At 38.5% G+C, this 27,714-nt stretch overlaps 1 protein-coding gene across 3 annotated transcripts; it reads right to left on the bottom strand.

Moving 5' to 3' along the window:
• Nucleotides 1-65: 65 nt before the first annotated feature.
• On the bottom strand, nucleotides 66-19,942 carry htr1fa (5-hydroxytryptamine (serotonin) receptor 1Fa). Of its 3 annotated transcripts, none has more exons than XM_034236851.1 (3): nucleotides 19,807-19,942; nucleotides 2,949-3,062; nucleotides 66-2,629 (listed from the first exon to the last, which is right to left on the bottom strand). In XM_034236851.1, exon 3 carries the CDS (start codon nucleotides 2,626-2,628, stop codon nucleotides 1,423-1,425), a length of 1,206 nt encoding a protein of 401 aa, XP_034092742.1. In that variant the 5' UTR covers nucleotide 2,629; nucleotides 2,949-3,062; nucleotides 19,807-19,942; the 3' UTR covers nucleotides 66-1,422. The 3 variants fall into 3 exon arrangements, with proteins under 3 accessions (XP_034092742.1, XP_034092744.1, XP_034092743.1); XM_034236853.1 differs by lacking the exon at nucleotides 19,807-19,942 and adding an exon at nucleotides 9,066-9,090; XM_034236852.1 differs by lacking the exon at nucleotides 19,807-19,942 and adding an exon at nucleotides 5,579-6,621.
• Between the last annotated feature and the right edge of the window lie 7,772 nt (nucleotides 19,943-27,714).

Genomic DNA, 27,714 nt, shown 5'->3' with positions numbered 1-27,714 from the left:
CATATACTGTATCACTCATGTACCAAATCCAGAAATATATCTATAAGAATAACAGGGGAACATCATTCACATGTGGGCTTTTTATTATTGAATAAGACAGTGAGAGACAAAGAAAGAAACAGTATACAAATACTGGTCATACTGTATGAGATGTATGTACATGTATGACACACTTTCTATTATCTTCCTGGCATTCAGTACACCCTCACACATGACTCATCCACAGTATTTCCATCAATTTATCGTGTGCCCTCTTGCAGGCAGTAAATAAATAGTAGTTATTTTCCAAGTATTCGAGTGGGATTAATGTAATGAGGATTTCTGCACTGGTGGTTCTCACATTAATTGACCTATAACGCTGCCTATGGTGGGAGTGAGATGAGAAGGGGTGTTTAATAGCTCCAAAAGAGATACTTGTGAACAATTAATGAATAATTACCCCACAAAATAACATAAAGGAAATTAAAAAAGTGTGCAAAACATCAAATAAAGTGGCAGTGTCTTAAAAAACATTTACACCAATACCTTAAACCATCTCCGAAAAACATTTTGTTGTGAAAGTTGAAGAAAGCTCATTTTTATTTTGGTCCCCAAATATTCTTTGTTGTATAATTCAGAAAGTGCTTATAATAGTATAATTTGGTCCAGGATCATATAACAGTTTATTTACATTAAGGGCATTCTTAGCTGTTCACCCTAAACCTTTAAAACATGGTCTGTTTAGTTCAGCATTCTGAAATCTATGAAAGACAGCTGATAACCCTTTGCTATCAGATGGCCTAGTGAATCAAGCTGGTATCATTTGCCAATAACAGACATACATTTAAAAAATCTACAAATGTATAACTTATATTTGTTGGGAGAGTTTTCTGAGTACATATCACAACAATGTTAATAATCATTGCGACAGTCAATCGGATAAAGGTCACCCTCTGAAACGCCATGGCCACATGAAATCACAAATTGGTATGCTGTGGTATTTTACACATGTTAGCCGGCAGCTTGGACGAGATAGAAGGGAGGTCATTAGATGAAAAAGCAGTAATGGCCAGCTATCTCAAGGCCTGTTAATGGGGCTGATCACTAATGATCAGAACCCAGCCCTCAAAAAGGTCAGCAATGGCCCATTTCCAAAAAACCAACATGTCACTGTCCTTTCCATCACAACAATTAAGATCAATGAAAGCATTTCCATTAATAGCAGGACTTGGACTTCAATATGGAACTTTGCTGCAAGCTCATGGCTGAGCTGGTGCCATTCTGGCTGTTGGAGCGCATGGCAGATGTTCTGGAAATGGAGGTCATTCTTAGTGTCTCTCAGGTAGATTCAGTCAGTATTTGGTCAGTTCTTTCCGATCTCCATAGTTTGTTTCATGGGCATGTGTTGGGGTGTATGGGTGTGATCATGTGCAATTGTTACCATCAGAGGTAATGACTGCACCTAACAAGTCTTTGGAAAGCTTTTTTGAAGTCTTCATTAAAGATAGTGTAGATGAGGGGATTGATTAGCGAGTTGACGTAGCCCAACCACGTCAGGAAGTCAGCCATCTCCATCGAAGTACTGCACTCACTGCAGGTGTTGACAATCACCTCCTTGACAAAAAATGGCAGCCAACAGATGACGAATGCCCCTATTATCAACCCCAACGTTGATGCTGCTTTGCGCTCCCGTGAGCCTGAGATCCGTGGACCTTGGTAAAACTGGCTCCGACGTGACTCACTGCGTGACTCACTACGTGACTCATGCCGGCGCGACTTGCCCTGGAAAGCCTTAGATTTACGCACCCGTTCACGTGGAGGCTCCTCAGTTGAGGGTTCAGAGAAAGACTTTTCTGGAGGGCTTATAGGCTCTGGACTTTGGGCTCCCCTATCCTCGTTGCCATCTCCAGCAGGGTAGGATGAGGGGATCATGCTCCCATTGGTCACACTTGAATAGCGGCTGGCCCGGCTGGCCTCCCTGCGCATATACAGGGTCTGAGCGGCACGGTATATCTTGTAGTAGAGGATGAGTATGAGCATCAGAGGGATGTAGAACGCTCCAAGGGTAGAGTATAAGGTGAAGGCCATGTGATGGTGCATCATGATGCACTGGTCTACCTGCTCGGCATCCCCGCTGTAGTGCCGCCAGATTAGAGGAGGAACTGAGATGAGGATGGACAGGAACCACACCAATGCCACCATCGCCCCAGCCCTGGCCCCTGTGCGTTTGTGTGAATACTCCACTGCATCTGTAATGGCCCTGTATCGGTCAATGGCGATGGCAGCAAGGTGCAGGATGGAGCATGTGCAACAAGTGATATCCACACTTAACCAGATGGTACACACCACCTGGCCCATGCCCCAGGTCTCTTTCTGGATATACATAATACCAAAGGGCATGACCAGCACAGCCACCAGCAGGTCGGTCGCTGCTAATGAGCAGATGAGGTAGTTGGCCGGGTGGTGCAACTTGCGTGTGACTGCGATAGCTGTGATCACCAGGCAGTTGAAGAATGTAGTCAGGATGGCCACTACAGACAGGGTAAGCGTTAGCAGGATCTTACTAGAAGGGGGTTTAGTGGCCTCCAGGGAGTCATTACCACTGCTGCTTGTGGCAAACACCCCTTCAGTGTAATTGGGAAAATCCATTCTGCAAGCAGAAGAGAAAAAGTGCATTAGATATAAAGGGAGCTTAAGGAGAATGTCAAACATCATTTACAGATGACGAGAAAAATCATTTGAAGTGTAAAAGAAGTTTCACTGCCGTGTATATTTTTGTTTGAATCTGGCATCGAATTTTCATCACTTGATTGCTATAAAATGACTGCAAGAATTGTACTGTTATTGCTTCTTTAAATCCGAGTCAAGGATTTTGCTTTCTGCACTTCATACAGAAGACATGCCAACGTGGAGGGAAAAATATTCAAAATGTGCTTGTAAAGCCAACGGACTTCCAAAGGTATGCCTACCTTTCGGACTCTAACGTGTTGCATCCAGTTGGTTTAGTGTGCAGCAGACAGTCTTCTCAGATCTGTCCTGCTTGCAAGCGCTGCCATCACATCACCCCTGTCTCTTATTAAAACCTGGAAGAGATAGAGAACAAAACAGAAACATTTTCAGAAAGGAGAAAGAGAGAGAAAAAGGTATAGGGAGGAAAAAAGACTTAGAATGAACTTCAACAAAGTAAGGATACAGTCAAGGACAAGAACACCTACACAGCAGATGCACTGAATAGTTTATATGAAGCTAATGTTTGCATGACTGTGTTAATTAAATTCAATCTTCATTCATGTGAACCACTTTGTGGGTATGTGGCTCTTTTATTAAGTTGATCTATTGAGTGTTCAACAATGTTGCTACCGCTCTTCCAATTAGGGTCAGCCTAACATATCCTATTGTGTTGCTAGTATGATTATCTTTTGTTCTTTTTATTTTAACCTCATGGTCTAAACTTTGTTTCACAGGCTTCTCAAAGACAATAAGATTCAAACTTTGTAATTCTGTCATGGACATGCTTAAATGTATGATTAAATCAAAATGCTCAGGTATGATTGTCATTGCAGCTCTTCTTCACTTCCCGCATTGCACAGTATCCTGAAGACATGAGTGGGAACTGTTGCTATAGAAACAACAAGAAGTAAAGTACTTTTATTTAATATGGCGTTGAAGCAGAGGCAGCTAAACTCTGACTGCAGATCTCTGGTGAAACTGTTCGATTCCCAGAGTAGGTCCAGGGGGTAGTTGGGTGGGCGAGCAGGGTGGCAGAGCTACATGACAACAGAATGAGATAAGAGATTTCAGTTCACTGAAACCTAACAGATGGCAAAGTGCCAGCTAATATCATTTCCCATGATACCTTCCAAAGCTGCTTTCAAGACAAAATACGTTTATATATGACCAAAACTGTTTTTAATGTTGGAGCAAAGCTGACCTTCCTACATGTTTTTTACTTTTATAAGTGTTGAAGCATTAATGTAAAATCCTGCTCAAACAGTGGCATATCATTCTCATTCTTACAATATTGAGCAACTTATGCAGAAATGTGTAGTAGCACATAAGTATTGTTTCACCACTTCATTCAAGGTGTGGGCACTGGCCATCCCTGAGTCACCTAGGTGCTCTTTGATAGTTTGATGGTTATTGTATAAGGAACACTGTTTATACTGAGACAAAGAGCCCTTTACATAATGAAATAACCACTGCACTGTGTTTATTAGTCATATCCATTCAACTACCCATTTTGTTTCTTTTCAATGTGCATGCAGCACTATTTCTAGGAGATAAACATGATTGCTTCCTTCTCTCTGTTAACAGTGCCAACGCTAGTGTTGAAAACAACAGCTTTGGCTTCTTAGCGAAGGTTTTTAAATTGATCTTCAGTGGAAGAAAATAACTTACTAAAGTGAAGGTTCAACAAATACTTTATTAAAGTGTTTATTAAAAAACCTTGATGCTATTGGCTGCAAATACAAATGGTCTCAAGCTATTCCAGAACAAATTGCTTTCCAGTGGACCAGTGAAGAGTATTAGCTTCTCTACACCTTTGATTTCAGTCTTTAAGGAAAATGCAATTGTCTCCTCTGTGTTGTGATGCAATTATACACTCCTTTCCATTTACCCTTGAATGGATCTGGAAGAACAGTACGATATGCAGATTGCTTTGCTCAGATAGATGGATGATAATTACTGCTGCACTTCTGTTGTGCACTGTCATTGCATTGTTACCTCACCTGTGTATCTGAGAATCTTGTTTTTTTTTCAGTGTTTGTGCCCAGAGGTATATTTATATGGTGTGGGCATAGTGTTTTTTTTTTTAAGGTGTGCATGCATGTTTTTTCAGTGATTGACAGTAGGCGTACACTTTGTCAGCCTGTCATTATGTGAAACAAAGAAAATCATTTGCCTTTGTCTCAAAATGTTCTAAAACACGGGCTTTCTTTTCCAAGACCATCTGAAGATAAGCTCCACTGAGCCAGAGTGAGTATACTCCCTGCTTTAATCAGAAAAAAACACACTGCCCTTGCTGGAGAATTCAGCAAACACAGAAAACACAGAATGATGGCAACATTGTTATTACATTATGGAGTATATTTCAAGTTTGCTTTTTAATACTGTTTAAGTACAACATGTCCTTTTTAACTATCTACTCCTATTGGATGAAGTGATAAGAGATAAGAACCAGCACACCCCAATACGCTCAGTCACAGGTTTGGCGAACTGCACAATTATTAAGCACTCAAAATCCATCAAATTTGGCTGTTATGTGGCTGTAATATAAAGCTACAGAAATATTGTGTGATGATGCCCGTGTAGTCAGTCAACAAACAACAGATTCAGGTTGGCAGATAACGAGGAGGCTGACAAAGCAGACACATGTTCAAAATATCCCTCCACATTCAGAGATGACGAGAAAGAGGTGAGTTTAATTCATCCTCATCCAGTGTCTCTCACACTCTCACAGCTCAAACACACAAAGCACCCTAAGACATAAGGTAAACACACACACACACACACACACACACACACACACACACACACACACACATGTACAGTATGCCCAACACCAACTTCCCTCTAATTTCAAAAGGTTTGCCGTTACCAAAATAATGTCAATCGTCTGACATTCAATCGCTCCCTCCTTCGCTCTATCCTCTTACAAGAACAGGAAAGCTGCATTTGTCCCACGGAGTACAATCTCTGAAAAACAAACAGTTTGGCTCAGGCAGGACATCAAGCTGCCAAGTGTTGTTTGGTGAAGGAGGAGAGTTGTGAACAAAATGACTGACAGCTCAGGAAAGACGCTAAATAGATGAATAACGGCAGCACCATAAAGCAGCACAGCAACCCTCATTCATTTGCCGGTTTATCTGTCTCCTCATCTCTTTCCATCCATCTTTTTAATTTGGTGGTGGAGGTAAATGACTTAGTTGGCAGGAAGTAATAAGTCTCCATCTTAGGATATATTGTTTTTGTTTTCTCTTGAATTTGAAGTGTGTAATCTCATATAAACATGAATATACCATTCTGGTGCAGAAAACCACCCTACATTCAAATACGATCATGATAGATGAACACAATACACTTTATTTTTATGGAATAGTAAATGCATTGATGAAATGCAAATGAGGTGTGACTTTTTATAAATATTACATTTTAATCAGAACATGCCATGAGATGAGACCACTCGCAAGAAAATGCAACTGCACAACAAGGATTCATTACATCAAAAAGTTTTTTTTTAAATAAATGAATAATATTTTGGATGATGAAGACAATTTATTGTGCTAATTGCTCATTTCAAATTAGTTTGACCCATACTGAATGCCCTGTAATTCACAATATGACCATGCTATGTCCAGCAAGTCACTAGTCACATTCATAGACCTGTGTCCTTGTTCCAGGCTTGACTGAATCACTTAATGAGTGTCACAGCTGGGGTTTCACTGCACAAGCAAATGCACAGCATGTCAGCGTCAGCCCTGCCTCATGCAGATAGAGGTATTAACAGGTAAGGATCCATCACCCAGAGGGAACTGGTTCAAGTGTTCTTGTGGCATCCTAGAATGTAGGATGCCAGGCGCGGTACCTAAGTGAGTGAGTGAGTGAGTGAGTGAGTGAGTGAGTGAGTGAGTGAGTGAGTGAGTGAGTGAGTGAGTGAGTGAGTGAGTGAGTGAGTGAGTGAGTGAGTGAGTGAGTGAGTGAGTGAGTGAGTGAGTGAGTGAGTGAGTGAGTGAGTGAGTGAGAGAGAGAGAGAGTGAGTGATTGAGAAAGGAAGGATAGAAGGATAGAAGGAAGAAAGGAAGGAAGGAAGTGAGTAAGTAATTTAGGTTTAAGCACTGGCCAGATGCTGTCAGTGTTGTTTGAATTGTGTTAGCTTTAATTGCTCATATAAGTACATGGTACACCTTTGTTACTAATGCTCAAGCCAACAGTTTTAATGTTTTTCAATTAAGCCCTTTTGTATGCAAAAGTGGCAGAAAATGCTGCTTTTAGCTTCTGAAATATGGAGATATCCGCATTTTCTGTATTACATCAATTTAAACAGAATATATTTGGGTTTGGACTGACTAAAGGGACATTTAAAGACATCCAATGATAATTGAATAAACTAGGATAAACATTTGTACACCTTTTAATATTGTTCCTATATTTTATAGAACAAACAAATCAAGTGAAATAAGCTGCAATTACAGTAACTAATAAAGAAAATAATCTTTAGGTACAGCCCTACTGTTGAATGGTATGGTTTTAAGACAGATCAGTACCTGGAATGGATTGGTCGTTTGTACCTGGTGCGCTGTGTGCAAATATTCTATATTGAACTATATTTTAAAAATCAGCTCCATCATCAGTGTATGTGCACCGGAGGCTTCTAGCTACATATTGGACTTTGCTTGCCCAAACTAGTTGTGTTACCACAAACTCATGTTGTGACACTCATTTTAAGGTGAGAAACTTTCCCCCTCCAGCAGATGAATGTGAAAACTGCTTTCTGGTGTCAAAGTCTGCACAAAAATGATTCTGCTAAGTGAAACAACAAATGAAGGATAATAAGCAAATGATATTCTCAGTGCAGGGCCTTTCAGAGAGGGCTGTGATGGCTGAAACTCTGGATTGCCTATCAGCATCCATCAGTGCTTAAAAGGATCTATTATTTCTTCTTGTTAGCATCTGTGGTTCTGCAAGTCTATCCCTGCGAAGTCGGTTTATCGAGCTTGAATGTTAATGCAGTGTAGTAGACAAAGACGTCCTTATTTTATACTCCTAGACAAAGTTCGATATACTATATATTTGTTATTATATATCTTACTGGCTCGCACTTAACTAAAGCAAAATACAGGACAGCCAAATATGTACACCATGACTGATACATAATACTTCTGGGAAGAAGTTGGTAACGTATTACAATAAAGTTATGTACCTCAATCATAAACCTTGTCTCATTGCTCTGCTGCTGTTAGACTGTGTGCGGGTATGAAAGACATGAATTGCACCAATAAATGTAAGCTAAGTCTGGGTCAGAATCACCTGTTCAGGGGCAAATCAACTTGACAAAACACTCACATTATGGCAAATTAATCCTTGTCTTGTAACAGATGATGAGAATGTCTGGATCACAGGCTGAGATTAGTTTTGCCAAATCATGCACCAGTCACACAGGGAGCTCTGGAAAAGGCTTTCGTCAAGCAACCATGCTAACCAATGGGATACATTTCCTCATGAGTAATGAGTACTGTATTCTTAATACAACTTTATAGTAATACCTTTACAATGCAACAAAACAGCTCTTACTTTTGATTTCACCGGCAAGCACACAAACTGTAGAATGTCTCTCTGATTAGACATTCTCCAAGATTATAGAGAAAATCATCGAGCTTTTTATCTAGTGAATTAGAGAGATTAAAAAAGCAGGAGACATGTTTTTGAATCCGCATTAAGAAGACAGTTCTGAAATGACTATAGGGAAACAGGCCAAAAGCAATTGGTACCGAGTTTTAAATGAATGGGAATTGTTACTATATTAAAATGTAAAAAAAAAGGTATAAATGTGGTGGACATGAATTAATAAATATCTGTATAGCTTAATGGAATTCAAATAATGTATACAATTATTTTTTAATATATAGGAACATTTATAAAATCATTACCTCTGTTATTCATACTCAGTGTTGTGCTAGTTACTGAAAATAAGTAACTAGTTACCATTACTAGTTACTTCATTTCAAAAGTAACGCAGTTACTTTACTAGTTATTTACACAAAAAAGTAATGCGTTACTGTAAAAAGTAACTTTTTTTTTACTTAAAAAAAGGGCTCCCATTAATACCCTTATAGCCTTCATTTCAGTACTGTTATTGCATTGGAGAATAATACAATCTGTTGATCAACTTGACATGCATTATATGCAATCTGGATTGCATCGATATTAGCTGGCTTTCCATTTTTGTATATTCTTTCTCCAGGTAGTTGGAAAAAGTTTTCCGTCCCATATGCCGTGTGTCGCCCGGACATGCTATCATGCTAACTAGCTCCCTGAAAGCGGGTGACTCCACTGTAGCAATAGCCTGCATGTGTTCTACAACATACCGTGCAATGGCTTTATCGACTTTTCCCTGGCTAGCAGTCCCTTGGTTAAAATCCAGCCGCTGTTGCTTAGGTGGAGGTGGAGTGGCGTTGGATGAGTCTGGGTCTGTGCCGGTCTTAGTTACTAGCTTCTTCCCAGCATGTTGTTTTTGCAGATGTTTTAAGAGATTTGAATTACTGGTTTGTGCAGTAGATAGGCTCTTTGACCCGCCAGGACACAACTTACATTTAACAGAAACTTTCTTTTATTTGTGCTCGACAAAAGTGAAATAGTGAGAATATCTCCAGGTGGAGAAACTAGACTTGAGCTCCGCCGCCGCCATGATAGTCTTGTTAGTAAACAACACAAACACGCCCACAGCCCGTCTCCGCATGTGACACAGGAAGTATCTAAGTACATTTACTCAAGTACTGTACTTAAGTACAGTTCTCATCTATGTTCGCCTGGCTGTTGACTATATAAAAAAACGCGGTAACTGAGTAACGCACCATGTAGTAACGGTAACTGGGTTACTGAATCTAGAAAGTAATGCGTTAGAGTACTAGTTACTGCCCAAAATAACGGCGTTACAGTAACGTTAGTCCCAACACTGTTCATACTGCATGAAACAGTATTATGTGTTATTTATTTAATTGTAGCCCACGTACATTTTCATAATTTGTGTTTTAACAACAGCCAGTTCTCCCGTTAATGAAGGTATGAACACATTTATAATCCATTGCTGTCAGAAAATGTTTGCAAAACAATACATGATTAGAAAGTGTGAAGCTTGGGACAAACTCAGAGGCGGATTGTGTCCATCACGTAATGCAGATACAATTATTTATTTTAAGACTTATGCGTCACCAATATGGGATAAGAGTCTTAACTAATAAAGTGTGTTTTACTGTTCATTGTTTTCAGCAAAGGAAGGAAATAAGTCAGATATGTAATACTGTATTTATGTGGGCAAAAATGCACTAGGAGGAGAGCTAACATGTGTCCTAAGAGCTTGTACATTTGATATAATTTGGAGATAAAAATGTGGTTTCTCAAAAGACAAAAATTATCAGAGGGCAATTCAGACTCCAAAACTGAAGTGAAACATCTGTGCTATTTACTTCAATTTCACTTCAAAGAAACCTGAAACCCCACAGTAGCTGCCAGGAAAGAGCAGAGGTTATTATCTTTCACCAAATTACGGTTAAAGAGACACACACTTTTTGTAATATTTAAAAAGATATTTAACAAAATGAGTGTCTAATTTAATATAACTAATTACCCAAATGTTACAGCTCTGAGGGTCTCACATATTGTCCAAAGTGGTTCTAATGAATTGGAACCTTCCCAGGAGGAGAGGCATGATTACAACTCCAGAAGGATATATCCCAACATATGAAATAAATGAATTGTTTGCCTCTCTAAATTGCATTGCCCCTTAACATTGAGGAACATCAACACAAGCTGCCAGATACTCAGCAGCCACCAGATAATGAAGTTGTTTCTGTGAATGTGTTGGCAAAATATGCCTCCAGACATCATCACTTTATCATTCTTCTAGTCACATGAATACTTAATAGCTATATCTTTCCTTTTCTTTTGGCTGGATCCACCATTGCTAAAGTAAAACATTCTGCTTGAACTGGGCTGGCAGTGTACAGTTAAAGTCTGTATATTTCAGATTTTGCTGCCTTTGTGTGATCATTCTTTGTATTTTCGCACAAAGGGAAAACGCTTGATATTCAGTCGATATCACAAATACTGATTCATGCTAAGTTAGTGCATAAATAAACCTGTTAGTATCAACCTCATAATGCCTCTCAAACATAGGCAATGACTTTTGCACGAATGTTCTCCGAAAACCTCAGCCAGTGAGCAACCGTTCCCTTAGTATGATAAACACACTGCGGCAGTATCTTAACTCAATCATGTGTGAGAGGATTATAAATAATTGTCACATTATGCACATACTTATCATTTTTGCTTCATTAAAAATGCGTTATGCATTATGTGTAAATAACATGAACAGACCCGAGGGGGCTCACACTCTCACACACACACACACACACACACACACACACACACACCCACACACACACACACACACACACACACACACACACACACACACACACACACAGATAATGAGCCGTAATACTGACGCGGTCATCATCTCATGCATAGGTCCCTAAACCAGCAGGAGCTAATATCCCCTTCCGATGGTCACTTATTTCTACACGAGTTACCTTCTAACGGGGAACCTAAGTGTCAATGGCCTGGGTGGAGGCAATAAAGCAAATGGATTTAAACTGATAGGATGTCCATACGAACATTTTAAATGTAATTAATGCAGAAAATAAATAATGTAATGTCCTTTAATTGCATGTCCTCTTTTATCCTACTAATGCAATCATGTTCTGTTTTATAGCTTAATCAAAATACATCAACAATTTGAATTAAGATGTTTCTTGGAAATTCAACAGTGAGATCTAAAGACTCAAAAGTCATTTGAATTCATCAACGACATTTTTGAAGTCATAATGCCAATTTGTCCAATACATATGTCCTGTGAACTGTTCACTACTTCTGCTTGAGATTTTGCTTGGAAACAGAGCCATCTATTGAGTAAGTCTCCTTGCAAATAGTTTGGAGCAGATCAAGGTTAAACTGGCGCACTCATGCTTCAACAAAAGTGATGCCGTAAAATGTAATGCAGGACAGAAACTGGATGATAAAAGATCAATTAAGTACTTTCTTGGCACAGGATTGTTCAAGGTGAATCTGTGTGAGAGAGGAGGACTTGATATGCAGGATTGTTGCCTATAACATGTCGTCTATTAGTACCATGGTGTTCATATAAATCCCTCTGAAAAGGTAAATGACATAACTGATTTTCCTTCTGATATGATGCTGACCCAAGCTGAACTGTTGGGAACAGAAAAGAGATGAAAGGCTTGGAGTGCAGCAGCATGCGGCTCTATAATTTAAATACACTTGAGAAGGACTTCAACATAACTGCAGGGGGTGAATACATAACGTAAAAATAAATTCACCTTCAATTATGAAGTTGTTATTGGATAAACACCGTGACAACCACCACCTCAGTGGTCTTTGTCTTAATGAAGCGGCTAGTTATATTGAAAAAGTTGCTTATTTTGCTTAAAGATATAATGATAAATGATGTAGGTTTTATAAGTAAACATCATGATATCAGGAGCATGCACAGTTACTTAAAACATTGCCAAAAATGTGAAAACAACAAGATTGTTACACAAAACTCCTCTCACTTATACAGACCAATAAATTATTCCTTTAAGTTGATTTTTCCAACGATATTAGATTAGTGTAGTTGTAAATAAGACAAACTGTTAATGGATGCTTCTTTTATATTCTACCTTGATTAACCCAACCCCTATTTGGTCAGAAAAGCAGCAAAAACATTAGATCTGCTCAAAAAGCCAAAAACCTCTTCCTAATGTAATGGTTTCGTATCTAGTTTATCAATTTAACTCAAATTAAAACACTTTAGTTCAACACATTCAAAATCAATAAGCGGTAGCCGAGCTTTGACTCATCTGTTGTCAACATTTGAGATTAAGATTAGATTTATACATTCCAAAGTTAAAATCAGCTGATGTTGCCATGACACCAGAACAACATCCAGAGGATTTTCTTTCTTGGTTTGCAGACCAACACTGAGCTGAGGATGAGCGGGACTCCTTTTCAATATAGATTAGGAGAGCAATAAGAACAGGTGCTACATTTACATTGGCAGAAATCAAAACAGACACCTCTTTGGGGAACATAACAGCATCACTACAGGGGTACCAAATGTGTATGTATATATTTAAGAGCCTCTTTCACACATAGTTCCCAGTCACTTATTCCATGGCAATGCAGGAATAGATGAGGAAATGGTCAGGCATGTATTTGGTGGCAATGCAACACTATTGGATTCAACCCGGCATTGAAATCAACAAAGGATGTTTGTTTATGCTTTGCGGCTGCTGTGCGTTGCTCAGTTGAAAATAACTTGTGATTTGTAGATGATTTTTGAACTTGTTTATTTGACCTTGCTCTTTAACACTATCCCCACCATATTTAAACCAGATGAACTGGTAGTTCTCCGGGGTGCTGGAGTCATTTTCAGGCTCCTCTCCACAATGTTTCCCCTAAAAATGATTTAAAGCACATCACCAGTTCCATATCAATGCGATGGAAGACCTCTCCTACCATTTTCAGAAACATGGATGGAAGAAGCTGTTTTTTTCTGGAGCCAATGTTCTTGTAACATGTGTTTTTAAAGTTTAATGCTAAACAATAAACAGATCAAATGTCATCAGCTGATTCTTGTTATTGGTTTGTGTGAGAATGTCTGTATTCAGACGGACGTAACCCTTTATGTGCTTGTTCCTGCAATGTCTCTGCTTTAATTCACAACACAGCCAGGCACCTTCCCTGAAAGGTTAATTGGTCCTAAGGTGGAAAACTATTGGCATCAATTTTCCCTTCCCTTGCTCACTTTCACACATGCGCCCTATGCAGAGGATGTTCCTGAATGGCAAAGTTTGCACGTTTTGGAAGGAGAAGTGTATCCTACAAACACCTATCCAACCAAAACTCACAACATAGAATCATATTGTGCTTGTGGTGTGGCGCACATTGTAATAAAACACCACAGTTAACACAAACGCATAAACACAGTCACACACAAATACTGATGCACACATTATTCTGCCTGCATCTACAACCCACACACACACACTTTTAAAAACAACTGCAACAAGTCCATGAGGTCACTGCAAACCCTCGTGGGATGAGTAATGGACAAGTGCTGCACAATACAATTCTGTTTTTTGACAAACTCTTAAACATGCAAACGTGAGGCAATACAACTGGTCGCATTGCTTTTGCAACATGAGATCAAGTGCTGCTTGTTTATAAAGCATTCAGAATACTTTTACACTCAATGGTGGATCAAGAACTGGTGAACTGACACAACTTGTGTGCCAGTCCCCAGCTGAAACTGAGCTGAAATGGCATTGCAAGCAGGGGAAACAAATAATTGAAAGACGTTCCAAACTCCAACTGCAGAGAGCCGCTGGGAAATTTGAATTCAAATCGATTGGCTTTTGTGTGTTTGTCTACGATGCAAGGCTTGACTTGCTACAATGTGCCATCTGGACCCGAATTCACCAAGCAATAACCTGAAATATTAGCTTTGATCCTTGACTTGTCCCACACATGTGGTTGTTGAATTGGTACCACTTACTCAAAAAATCAGCACAGTCATAAATGTAATTTAAATCATACAACAAAGGCTTAATCTTCATTTAAACCTTTTTTCTTTAACACCGGGTTCATTTAAATGTGGGGCGCAATTAAGTGCCAACAACGTTGTGTTTAATGACCCAAGCAAAGAGGTGGATTTCAACCATACACTTTAATAGATGTCAAGTTTTTGATAATGGCAGACGAGACCAGTCCTTTGTGTGTATTTGAATAGCTAGTTTACATAAAAGCATATGCTGTATGTGCGCAGAGAGAATGATGCACATTGCCTTCACTGCTTATTTCATTCCGGCAAATAGCAACGCAGCTTTAAGGATGGTGATTGATGGTAGGTTAGTTGGTTTGACCTTCAAAAGCCGCAGATACAGTAAATGTATCCATAATCCACATGTTTTTTGTTTCTGGTAATAATTTATTTTTAATAAATGTATCATAACTTGACAGATGGGCGAGAAATTGCAGCATGTAAATATAGAACACACAAACTCCACTCTTTATCTTTGCTAGTAGCTTGAACATGTTGGTAATTACAAGGTGTTACATTGGAAATCAATGGACTGCTATGGCATGGAGATATGAGCTGTATAAGGCTGTGGAACCACTGATTACTGGGTTTAATTAAGTGACAGAGTTGGTGATTATAATAAAAGATAAAGCCTTAAGAAACATCCGTTTCCATTGGACTGAGAGCTCCCAAGAAGAACTACAGCACCACTTATTTCAGCAGGTGCCTTAAAAACACAGTATGATGAAAGCCCTCTGGGTCATTTTATTATGAAAGGAGCACAGGCGGTGACAAAATCCTCATGGGTATGTCAGAATGGATAGATTGGTAAAACAAATATTGTACTTTGATAGTAATTTACGGGGAATAAAATGAAAACAGAGATGTTCTCCTGAGGCTGTAATTGACATGACATATGCAAATAGAAACGAACATATTGACGATACATATTACCATATTACATATTACCATTTCCTAAGCTAACAGTACCCATCAATATGTCAAATAGATCTGTGTGGTCAACACACTCTCACTCCATAATCGTCCAGGAGCGACGTTTGGTCAGGGTCCCTGGACGATTATGGAGTGAGAGTGTGTTGGTGTGGTTGTCATAACCTACAATGTAATTAGTGTGCTAGCCATAATGTTGAGTAAAGGATAAAGGTAATTACAAAGTTTGAGCATTCAAGGTGTACAAAGTTATGGGTTGAAATGCAACAACTAATTTATAATAGAAACATCCAAAAAATAATGAAGATTATTTTTCAACTCTTTAATTAGAATGCTAAATCAAGCTACATCCCACAATGTTGTAAAAACTAGCAGGTTTTAAAAAGTTATAAACCATCTGTTTTAAGCATAATTCTGACTTTTTTCTCAGAACAAAAATTATTTTAATTTTTTTAAAATCCTCCCAAAAAAAAATCATGTGGCCTAATCCTCTTCCGTAGTTTTGCCTCTGCTGCTTCATATATAATATGATTGCAATGAGCATGTACATGTTTGTATCCTAGTTAATGGGATGATGGCCAATTATCTGCACATGTGATGGAAGAGCGCGCTGCTGAATGTGGTACACGATAACATCACATTGAAATGCATACCCATACTTCCATCAGTTGAAGGGGATCAATTAAAACACAAGTACAAAGTCATCAGAAAATCCTATTATATTTGTAAGGTTTGTACTTTGAACCAAAATATACCATAACATGTAGCGTTGCTTTTTCTCCCTCCATAAGATCTTCAAAATCACTGAAATTTCCCTTGAGATTTACGAAAAAATAAACACATGAGCTCTCTCAAACTATTTCTTAAGTGCCAAAACCTTATACAACATTTTTTTTCTTGCGGACAAACAATATTTGGACTTAGGGACTGGAAATGTTTGACATCACCAATTGATGCGGGGCGATTCAATTCACCTTCAGTTGTGGTGATAGCAGTTCAAGTATTATCTTTAGCCCCAGGTAAAGCTGTAAGACAGATGGGAATGTAACTACAGTATGTGGCTCATTACAACAAATAATCATCCTGTGAAATTGAATGCACATTGCAACCTTTGGGTGTAGCAAGCATGGTTTTAGGCTTTTACTCTTGTTCCATTAGGAGTCAATTTCCTGTAAGAGCCACGGGGAGAGCATCTGTCAGGCAGGGGCCACTCTATTAAATGTAGCTCCTACAGGTCTGTCAAAGTGAGGTCTCTCACTCTGTTGCTCTGCATAATGCCTCCAGAACATATGCAGACACACAAACAGAAAATCCCTAAGGTATAGTGCCGGTATGTTCTTTCTATGCCTGCTGGATTTTAAGGCCCTTCTGATGTCTTCAAAGATCCATGAAGAAACAATGAGTGCTGTCTTACATTTGCATACTTCTGGCAGCTAATGTCTGCATGAAAACCTATCATTTGAATCTTCATCTGTCATGGATTGGTAACAATTAATTAAACATTGATTCCTGAAGGCTATAGGCTTTTAAAGGTAGCAGATAATCATTTTCACAGCTACTTTCAAAATAGGCAGTGCTGGCAGACACAGTAGGGAAAGAGAGCACAAAAAAGGCTATTTTTCATCGTGTTCTTGGATATATCCAGACATATTTTGATTGAAGCTTTCGCCTCTGTGACATGTCAGTGAAAAGCTGGACCAGATCAGATGGATCCGTCTGGGCTTTCTGAGTAACCAGGGGAAAACACCGAGAGCTTTTCCAAAAGCTAACAAGCTAACATTTTTAACAAGAAAAGTTACTTGTTTAATCAATCAAATGTACGTGATAGGCCTAGAAGATTTTTGTTTTGTTTCAGCCAAACTAATTGCTTTTGTCCAAATTTAATTAAATTGCCAGGAAAAGAATGCTCTGTCACAGAAAAGAACAGACTGATATAAAAGAGTAAACACCAGAAAATAAACCCTTAAATCCAGTCAGAGAACATGAAGTCCTCTATATTGAGGTTGGTTGAATTATGATTTTATCGGAAGTACAGATAGCTGTTAGGAAAACGAGCTGTATAAAAACAGAAACAGTGGGCCTAATTAAAATGATGGTGCTGTGTGGTTGTCTACATAGTATACCAGCCGCAAACTGCAGCTATTATAACCCTTTTTATTTCAGATCAATACACTTTCAGTTCACCACCAGGCTGTAAACAAAACAAATGCACCCAGCACATCTCCTGCAAAAAAAGAAAGATAGAGGACACACTTGTTTAACATCATTTTAAAATGAAGCCACCATGTCCTCTACACACTCAAATTGGCTCAGCTACAGCTTTGTGTTTGCCAGCTGGCTTTCAAGGGTTGTAAAACAATACAGAAAGTTTGGAGATCAACCTTCACATTGAAAGTTTCTGAAGTAAAGGTCTTCTTCTTAAATCTTTCCTCACCTGGAAGACCATAATCAACTCTTGGGGATTTGAAGTTGAAAGCTTATGTGAATGTGAATCTGTGTTTACTGTTGTGTCCTTGCTTTTTTATTTTCGTTCACAGCCTAAACGTCTTTTGTTCTCATTGCGGTTCATGATTGTTGTTATTGTTTCTTTTTGCTTTTGTCTCTATTGTTTCCTTTTAAAACACTAATATTTAAGAAAATCGGTGAATAAAGGCTATTATCACTATAAAAATTCCAAAGGTGGTTCAGTTTAGTTGGATGTAAAATGTTAGCTTGCAAATGCCTGTCTTTGAAACTGCCACTAATATTGTTTCATTGCAATTGGCTGTCATCAAATGTGTCAGCCTAGGAGATAATATGGTTTTGTAGTCCTTTAAAGGAAATAAGGTGCTTGCAGAAGCAAGAATAAACAAGGAAACAATATAAAACGTTTGAATACAAATGGCAAAGGCAAAGGCATTCATCATAATAGTTAAGGCACATCTGTGTCCTCTCCTTGTCTCTACAGTTGCCTTGAATATAAATCAAGGATGGTGTTGGCACCAGCAATGACGACTCAAATTATAGTTAAGAAGTTGTGAGTAGCTAAATGAAACAAATAGGATGATGTGGTAAATCCAGTCAAATGGAGAAATAAAGAAACCACTGGTATTGGATCGGTACTCCCTCCCTATCAGTCAATAGTCAAGTATCATCAGAGGGAAAGTGGATTCCCCATATAAAAGCCCACTTGGCAGGGTGCTGCAGGAAGAGCTACACTGAATGTTCCTGGCCTCAAATCAGGCCATGTGTCCTTGGTTTGACTCTGCTACCCTCCATCACTGCTGCCCATTATTTTTATTTCCAACATAACTCCCTGACTGTAATTAAGTACCGCAGGGAAATGTGTCTCATCTGCCAGATGAAGAACCAAGTGTGAGGACCTTCATTCCAATATTTCAAGCCATTATATGAGGGTCCTCAACAATAATGTCCTTCAACGCAATGCAATTGCTGGCTTTATTGAAAATACATTTACATTACTTTGCATATTTGTCATGCATGAACCAGCACAGTGTCATGGGAGTTATGTCAATGTTTATATCCAATATCATTGGGCAGTGCCAATGCAGGAAGTCGTGTATCCTTTATGTTGGAAGGTAGAAAGGGTTGAGGTGGATAGGAGTGCAGTGTGCCCAACTTTGATGCTAAAGAATCAAATTGCATACAGCCCGCAATTTCCATGAACTGTCCTGGGAATCACATGCAAGTCACTCACCATTCTCTTCATCATCAACCAGGTCCAACTGGATCCTGCACAAACACTGCAACATGCACACACACTCCCCTCACATGCAATGCTATAATCTCTACCGCCACACCATCCTTTTTGATCCCACATCATATAATGTTGTGGGTTTGATATTCCATCTGTTGTGGACCTGCTGCTGGGCAAAGAACCATTCCCACAGATTCGGAGAATTCCAGCATGTACCTTTGCTTACTTTTAATAAAGTATAATCCGCGTATGAAGTTAATTTCAAGCAGATAGTGTATGTGGACATACTGGGAATTTGCAAACACACATGCGACACTAAGAGCCTTTGCTTTCAGATTGAACCTTCAGGGGAAAAAAGGACTACTGATCATGACTCCCTCCAGAGCCAGGATGAGCCCGGTCTGATCCTGGCAATATCAGCCAATATATATAACTCTTTATTACTAACAGCTTAATGTGTCTCTTTTTTCTCTATTACGATTCAAATGTCCCCCTGTAATTATGAATAAAAACAGTTAGACAATTAGACATATTGACATGCAGTCAATGGGACCACCCAGCCCTGACTGTATCTGTTTTATAAGCATTAAAATAGTTAGGTTTACAAATGTGCAAAGACCAATTTGATGAGTGCAATATTTAAAAGCCAATTAGGATGACAACTGCATATTTAAATCATGTCAATTAAACCTAATGCGCACACATAGAGCGACTGTCTACGGTAGAAACTATAATTCCCAATTTCGGAGCATGAATTCAGAAACTGCATGACAACCTGTGTGTCTCAAAACATGTGCCATCTGCAAAAACATGAACTTACCCGGGTTTCGTTGCAGAGATTGAATGACAGAAGAAAGCAGGCACTGGGAGAAGAACATAACATTCCCTATTAATGTCCATTCACGGCTCAGCGACGTTCACGCCGACACCCGTTTACTGTTACGACGGAGAGGCGGGGGCGCGCGCCGGCGAGTGCACGCTTCTTGGCCAGAGACAGAGCTCAGAGAGGTGCGTCAGTGAAGAGGAGTAGGAGGAGGAGGAGGAGGAGGAGGAGGAGGAGGTGGTGTAAAAGACAAGATAAGCGTAATAACAGCCTTCCAGCATCAAAGGCTAATAAGAAGACAAACGTTTATGGAGAAAGACAATCTGACATTATACTGTAAATCTTTATTTGATACATTGTGACCTTTTTCTCATTTCAATATTGTTCATGGAGCTTAATTAGGGCTCCCATACGGTGGAAATTGGTGAAAATACTGAATAAATATATAGTTCAATCAGGAGAGACGTGATGTATGAAATACATGTTTATTACCGGGACACATGGTATAAGAAAATGATGATTGACAGGGGAAAACCGCTCCGATGAACCCCCCCCGGGGTCTGACACTGGTGGTGGTGATAAGTGGTTCGGTCTGGTCTGAAGGAAGAAGGATTAGCTTGGCCCTGAATTAGGAGACAGGAGGCGAAGGGGTGGAGGAGGGTTGTGCGTTGACACCTGAAATGACAACTGACAGAGAGGGAAGAGCAGATTTAAAGGGGTTAGCAGGTGCGATGATTGGCTAGCTGGGGAGTAACGCCCCTGATTACTTAATGGAAGAGGAGATTGAAGTGACGTGTAACACCAGGGGGTATTGGTCTTCCTCATTGAACTTGGCTAAGCTTCATTTTAATATCTCTGTAGTCATACAGAAACATTTATATATTTTTGATAACACATTAAAAACGAACCATCTTTATTCCTAGTATGATTTCTAAATAATAAGTTGAGTGTTGTTGAATGCAAATGTACATATAATGGATCCCTCTGTGTCTGTAAACATTGAACTATAGGCCTACAATACTATAAATAAAGAAATTACTAAAAAATGAATTACTAAAGTTTGTTATGTTTCGGATCAATAATATTAAATATGTGGCGAATAATAAAGAAAATGCTTTACCTTTTATGTCTTGTGGTTTTTTTTTCTATATTAAACATTTGTTCCAAGTCCTCCTCACACATTTTTATATTCCTTTCAAGTAAAATGTTATGTTTTTTCATTGTGTGTGTGAAAGAAAATAAAAGAATAAATTAACCAATGACTGTAAAATGTGTTGCAGCAGGCTGTAAGCAATAAAGTGTCTTCTTATGAGGGTTGTGACTTCAGGACTACCCTTAAACCTTGAGGATACATTTCATGATGTGTTACCATTGAGAGGTGTGTTTGATTCTGCAAACCTTCAGTAAGTGTTGAACTCAGTCTGACAATAACTGACCGAATGTCCTCGGTTGATGTATATATGTAGCAGGTAAGGTATATGGAGGTGGGCTTTGAACCTATATTAGTGCAGAACATAAGAAGGGTACTTGAAATGCCACTGAAGAGGCTCTGTGAATTTATAGCAATAGTACATAATGTCTAAAATGCCCCCCTTGCTCACATTAACAAGTTATTTCACACTATCACAGTGACACATTCCTTTTATTTCACAGAGAGAGTGTGAAATATTTGAAGGTTTCATGCAGAGGCAATGAAGGTTAATCCAAGAGTTAAATGAAAGCACTAGAAAATGCTTTAATGTAAGAGGAGAAGGACGATTTGTTGATATATTGGTGGTTTGACGGTCATATTAAGCAAATGGTTGTAAAATGAGCTGACTCCTGTTTTTGAGTTGGAGGTGTGTAACATTATCAATCAATCTCTCAACTCATCTCCCTCCCTGCTGCTTATTTAGCTGGCAGTTATGTAAATGTGTAGTCTTTTTGTTTCCGGTAAGAAATCACTGACTGATGCTCAAAATCCCCTGAAAGATGTTAAGATGTAGATTAGTTTTAGCCTGCCGTGGAGATAGAAATGTGGACAGTTGGGTGTGATGTGTGGGCTGACGTGCATTGAGGATTGACAAGAGAGAGGCCAAAACCAATCCAGCAGACAAAGACGGATTCACTGTGTGTCAGATAAAGGGACGGTAAACCTCCGTTCATCACTATTGAAATCAGTTTTTTTGCTTGGACTCCTTTGAAACATGTGAACCTTGATGTTAAATGTTGAAAATTATCACCATGGGAGAGTTTGCTCTTTTTAATCTAATAAAAAGGTAATCACTTGAATAAAACGGGTTTTTTCTGCATTTCACTTTTCTTGGCTTCAGTTATGAACAGTATGATGGCTGCTGCCTACAATAACACTTCAGTGAAGCTCAAGCTCATATTAGTCACTGGTAACAAAATGTCTGTTGCCAAATGGAAGAAAATCAATTTAATCAAGTGTTGACAAAGTGAAAGATCACACCAGGATATGGAGTGACTCTAGGACACATGTCCAATTACCTTAGAATAAAGTCTTCATTTGAAACTGCGGAGTGTGAAGAATGTGGTTGGACAGGATTTGAAAAAAGTGAGAAAGTCACAAAGGCGACTTTATAGAATGACAAGTTCAGCCTCTCAAAAGACACATTTTTGTCAGTAAAAACACAGCAGTACAGCAGCTTTTAACAAACCTCAGTTTGAAAAAAAATAACATGGAGTCTTCCTTCCGAAAATAAATCTGCTGGAGTTGCTCTCGGGCTCCTCGTCTAGTAGCTGTACAGTGGGCGGTAAGAGCACTTATGTTCCCTCTGAGGATTCTGCTTGAGAAACTCTGGGAAGTCACAGCACATCATGAGGGAAATATATTTTTCCTTCCTGAAAGAGTCCCACAGAATAAGTTAATTCAACCATTGTTTTAATAAGATTACACACAATGAAACCTATTTGATCCTTTGGGAGATGTGTGCAATGTTTCCCTTTCATGTATATAAGCCCTATCTGTCAGTAAATGTACATTGAGGGGCGTTGGTGGCGAAGTCGATAGGGACTTGGCTTGGCAACTGGAAGGTTACCAGTTCAAGTCCCGGCAAGACCAAGTGCTACCGAGGTGTTCCTGAGCAAGGCACCGTTCCCCACACTGCTCCCCGGGCGCCGTTCAAAATGGCAGTACACTGCTCCTAACACTAGGATGAGTCAAATGCAGAGAAACACTTTCCCCACGGGTATTAATAAAGTATATCATATCATTGTTTTTAGAGTAAATGCTTACCCTTGCAAGATAAAAATGTTCCTAATATTGCAACCACGGTTAGAACACTTTCTCATTATAGCTCCTGTGTTTGAAGTGTATCTGAAAGCCTCAGGATGAATGGTCCCTCCCAGAAAATAATCCCTCAAATATCTGTCGCTCACAAACTTTCTTGTCACATCTGTGTTTGCTTATTAGGTACATTATTTTAGTTAGGAAGCTATTTGTGCAAGCAAAGTTTGACTTCAATAATGCAGTATTTCAAGCTTTACAAAAAGCAAGTAAATGCTCAAAATTGCATATCTACTACTGACTCCTTATTCCTTTTTTAATTGAATTTTGCATTGCATGTTATATATAATGTATAATAAATACATCAACATTAAATAGCAGTGAGCCCAACCTTCTGCAATTAGTCTGCATATGTAATTATCAGTTGAAAGGTTTGTGTAATGCAGAGTATTGTGAATACTAAAAGGGAAGAGGAAAGGAAATTTAACAATTTTTACTATTATATTTATCTATTCAGTTAACTCCAGTTATAATAGGCTCCGATTTATAATTGTATGCATATTAAAACCGTTAAAATGTAATTAAGAAAATACAGCAATGAGATTGCCATCAGGAGAAGCAAACTCTTACATATTTTCCAGCACTGCATCATTTTGCATTTCCTATGCTCTGAAATACATAGCCCCGCCTCATAAACTATTTGTTAACAGATTATGGTTGTAGCATTTTACTCAAATAAGTGTTTATGGTTTCTAATTGATTTCTAAACCATTACGGAATTGTTTATAGAACATCTATGAACATTACATAGATACTGTAGATGGATTGAAAAACAGGAAAAACATTTATTAACATTTCTATAGATTATTTAGAATAATTATCTAAATAATGTTTATAGATGGTTTATAAATCTGTTTATAACGACTAACACATTTCTGTTCCATATTTTTTTTTAGATGTTTTACTAACAATATCGTCAAGGTTTATAAATGGTTTCTTAATCATTGGAAAAAATCTATAAATTATAAAGTGTTCAACAACTGTTCAAATAACATAACATTCATAATTAATATAAGTCATTTTAAATTATAGTTGTATTGTTTGTAAACACTTACAGAACGTTTTACTAGGTGAACTTAACTTAATCAGTTGTATCACTTATGATCATGGTTATTATATCACTTTATATTAGAAATGATAACTAGAAATTCCAGTAGTTTAATGAGAGGAAGAGAAAGTGAAAGTAGTCTTTGTGAAGTTGGACAGAATTCACTTTCCAGCAAACTGTGGTATCTGACAGAGACATTCACAGTGTGCAGTAAAAGGTGCAGTAAAACGGCTGAGCAGTAAAAAAGAGTTGTGTAATGGATCCCAGAAGGAATAGCTGCTGCTTCAGCTAGAGCTAGTGGGGATCCTAGAAAATAAAACAAATGTCAGAATTTCTGGATACAGATTCCCTGCTAAGATGCCAAGCTGTTTCATAAATCCCTTAATGACTAATAAAACAAACATAACTAAATCAGCCCCCTGTGCTCTGAGGTCTTGAACATGCTGCTGTCAAAAGTAAACAATAATATCATGCTTCAGGAGCTCATGAAATGGATAGAGGCTTTTTGCATACTCAGTCTGAGCTCGCTGCTAGTCCCTTTGGAGAGGGATCTGATTCATCATTGTAATCATGACAAGTCGTAGGCCTACTGATTTTCCTGTCACCTCAAAAACTGTACTTCCATCCTTCACTGCAGAGTAGAAAAAGTCTTCACCTCATGTCTCAGAACGGCTCCTAATCGTCTTCCCATCTCTTTCTCGCCATAGTTTTTAAATGCTACTCACACCATGGTTCCATACTGCAACACAGAGACATAATTAAGATCTGCTAACCAAGAAATTGCAGTCACCCTTGTTGTGGCTAATTAGAATTGAATGAGTTTTTCTTATCTTGTTACTTTTGAAGATGAACGAGCCAAATTAATGAACTATGATCGCAGTGTCACTGTCACTGCCATGAACGAGCAAAATAAGATGGTATAATGCTGCCTTCCATGTAAAACACAAGACCATTGTGGTATTCAGGGACGTGCACACGTACGGGTTATTGTTGCTCGGCAACGGCCCGTTTTCCCTTTTTGGCTGACTTCCCCCTTTTTTTTTCTTCTGTTGTTGTCGAATCAACGTGATAAGCCACAATTAGTATTATAGTGTCTCGCTATGGGAAACACACCAGCTTAATTCTTCTTACTTATTTTACTTCTTCTTCTTCTTCTTCTCCTTCTTCTTACATGTATTGCCCACAACATTTTGAATGAAGAACTCGTTTCAGTGTGAACTCATTCTACAGTATGACCACAAAAGTGTTTTAAACAGGCCTACGATTTTATTATTTATGTTCTATATCGCTAAGTGTGTGATTACACATGTTACGTATTATATATAATATTTATTATAGGCTACTGTATTGGTGCCGGTGCTTTAAGACCACCTCTGGTGTCGGATTTTGGAAAATTGATTTTGAGTTTTCTCACGGCAGGGACTTTACTTCCTCTTGACACCGTTGGTTATTTACAAAAAAACACCTACATATACTTGTTAATGTGCTTCTGTCTTTCTGTGTCTTTTCATCTGCTCCGTAAACTCCTATTAAACATCCATGGTAAACTCCCTCAATGGGGCCGCTCGCTCTCTTTTCTTGATCGCCCTCTCACAGGAGAACACTTCACTGTCCCGCTTCATTGTAGGATTTCTGCCATGTCTCTTCTTTAATTTGACCATCTCTGTTATTAAGTTATGGAATACTAAATAAATAAGTAATTAGATACCTTACCTTTACTGCACTCATAAAGAATGATAATAATTTGAATAATGCATATTGAACTGGTTTAATTAATTAGTGAGTTTATAGGTAATTATAGAAGCCCTATTTTATCAGTAGTCTGCACAGCAGTTACAATGGTCAAACTACATTGAATTGTCCCCATTTTTTCTTTAATAGTTACTAACATTATATATTTTAATGAGATATGGACCTCTTGGAAAAAATGTCCCTGGTTTTCATTTTAAAAATCAAGTCACCGAATGCAAGTAGTTGCCTTAGCTTATTTTGTAATGAGATGATGATGTGAATTACTGTTCAAATTAGTTAATGTAATAATTTGTTTGGTCTTATATTTTTTTTCGGGGGGGGAGGCCCTTTTTCCAGTTTAGAGCAATAGCCCCGCCAAATGTCTGTGCACGTCCCTGGTGGTATTCATGTGTTTATCTTCACCAAATTAGATGTAGTTATATGGCAGAGAGAAGAGATTGTTTTACTTTAGGCTTGCTAAAGCAAAAAAAAATACAGGATTTGCTTGTCAACTCCTACTGCACATCCGTTTTTACCCACTCCTCTATGCCGTCATGCGAGTTATGTAACAAGTTCAGCAAAAAGTACGCACATTTACTCATATAGAACCTGTGTGTTGTCTGCTGCTCATTAAGCTAAGATAGAAATCCGAGATGTCTCACAAATAACAGGGGGATTACATCAGCATGACCCTCTCCCTGACAATCTTATGTTTTATTCAGTGCTTTTTTTCTGTGGCTTTGTCTTGTTGCAAAGATTTGAAAAAGGGGGAGACAAAGTAAAAACTCAAGAATTGTCTTAAACTGCGAAGGTATTCAGTGTAGTTATTGAGATTTTAATTAAGATGGATTGAAAAAATGCCCACTTTTTGAGATTGCACAAATCCCCACGGCAAGCATTCCTCTACATAAGAAAAAACAAAAGGTTTTCTATCCCATTTCCAATAGAGACACCAGATCGCTACATTCACCACACTGAGGTAGACGAAAACCCATCAGAAAATCAATTCAAGCATGTATGGTTTAAACAATGTCTCTTCCAAAATAACCACAATAACCACTATAAACAATAACTATTACATACACCTTCACTTCATTCTCTGTTTTGTGGAAAATGTATTCACTTCTAGATTATAGTAGCTGTTTTATAAACATTAAAAAGGTTGAAAATTGCAATAAATCAAAGGAACTCCAACTACTAGGAGCTATGATGTTAGACTTTAGCGCAGTGATGTTAGACTTTAGCGCAGCTTTCGATGTAATCGATCATAGTCTGCTGCTGAACAAACTCAAATGCTATGGCTGTGGTTCTGTTGCTATGTGTTGGATGGAGAGCTACCTGACCAGGAGAAGGCAGCGAGTGTTTTTCAATGGGAGCTTTTCTGAAAGTAAGGTGTTGCAGTGTGGGGTCCCACAGGGGAGTTCGCTTGGGCCTTTGTTGTATTCTATATTCACAAATGACCTTCCTTACGTATTAAATAAGTCCAGTATAATAATGTATGCTGATGATTCCACAATGTACAGTACAGCATCAACATGCAGTGAGTTAAACTATCTACTTAAAATAGAGATTAAAGCCATAGCAGACTGGGTCAACAATAACAAACTGGTACTCAACATTGCAAAAACAAAAGCAATGGTGTTCGGATCCAGACATATGTTAAGCAATCCTCAATGAAGCCTGACACTGGCTGGTCAGCCAGTGGAACAGGTAAACGAGACTAAGTTGCTTGGCATTGTTCTTGATTCTGGTTTACGGTGGACAAAGCAAATTGACAGTATCGTAACCAAAAAGGGAAGGAGCATAGCTATGGCGAGAAAATGTACAAAGTATGTAA

The sequence above is a fragment of the Gymnodraco acuticeps genome, unplaced genomic scaffold (assembly GCF_902827175.1).
Source record: "Gymnodraco acuticeps unplaced genomic scaffold, fGymAcu1.1, whole genome shotgun sequence".
Taxonomy (NCBI): domain Eukaryota; kingdom Metazoa; phylum Chordata; class Actinopteri; order Perciformes; family Bathydraconidae; genus Gymnodraco; species Gymnodraco acuticeps.
Note: the sequence above shows the minus strand (reverse complement) of the source record. Positions and strands in the feature narration are given on the sequence as shown.

Bases quoted from the DNA above. Each gene is read 5' to 3' on its own strand.
- htr1fa (XM_034236851.1), bottom strand. From the start codon at position 2,628: ATGGATTTTCCCAATTACACTGAAGGGGTGTTTGCCACAAGCAGCAGT.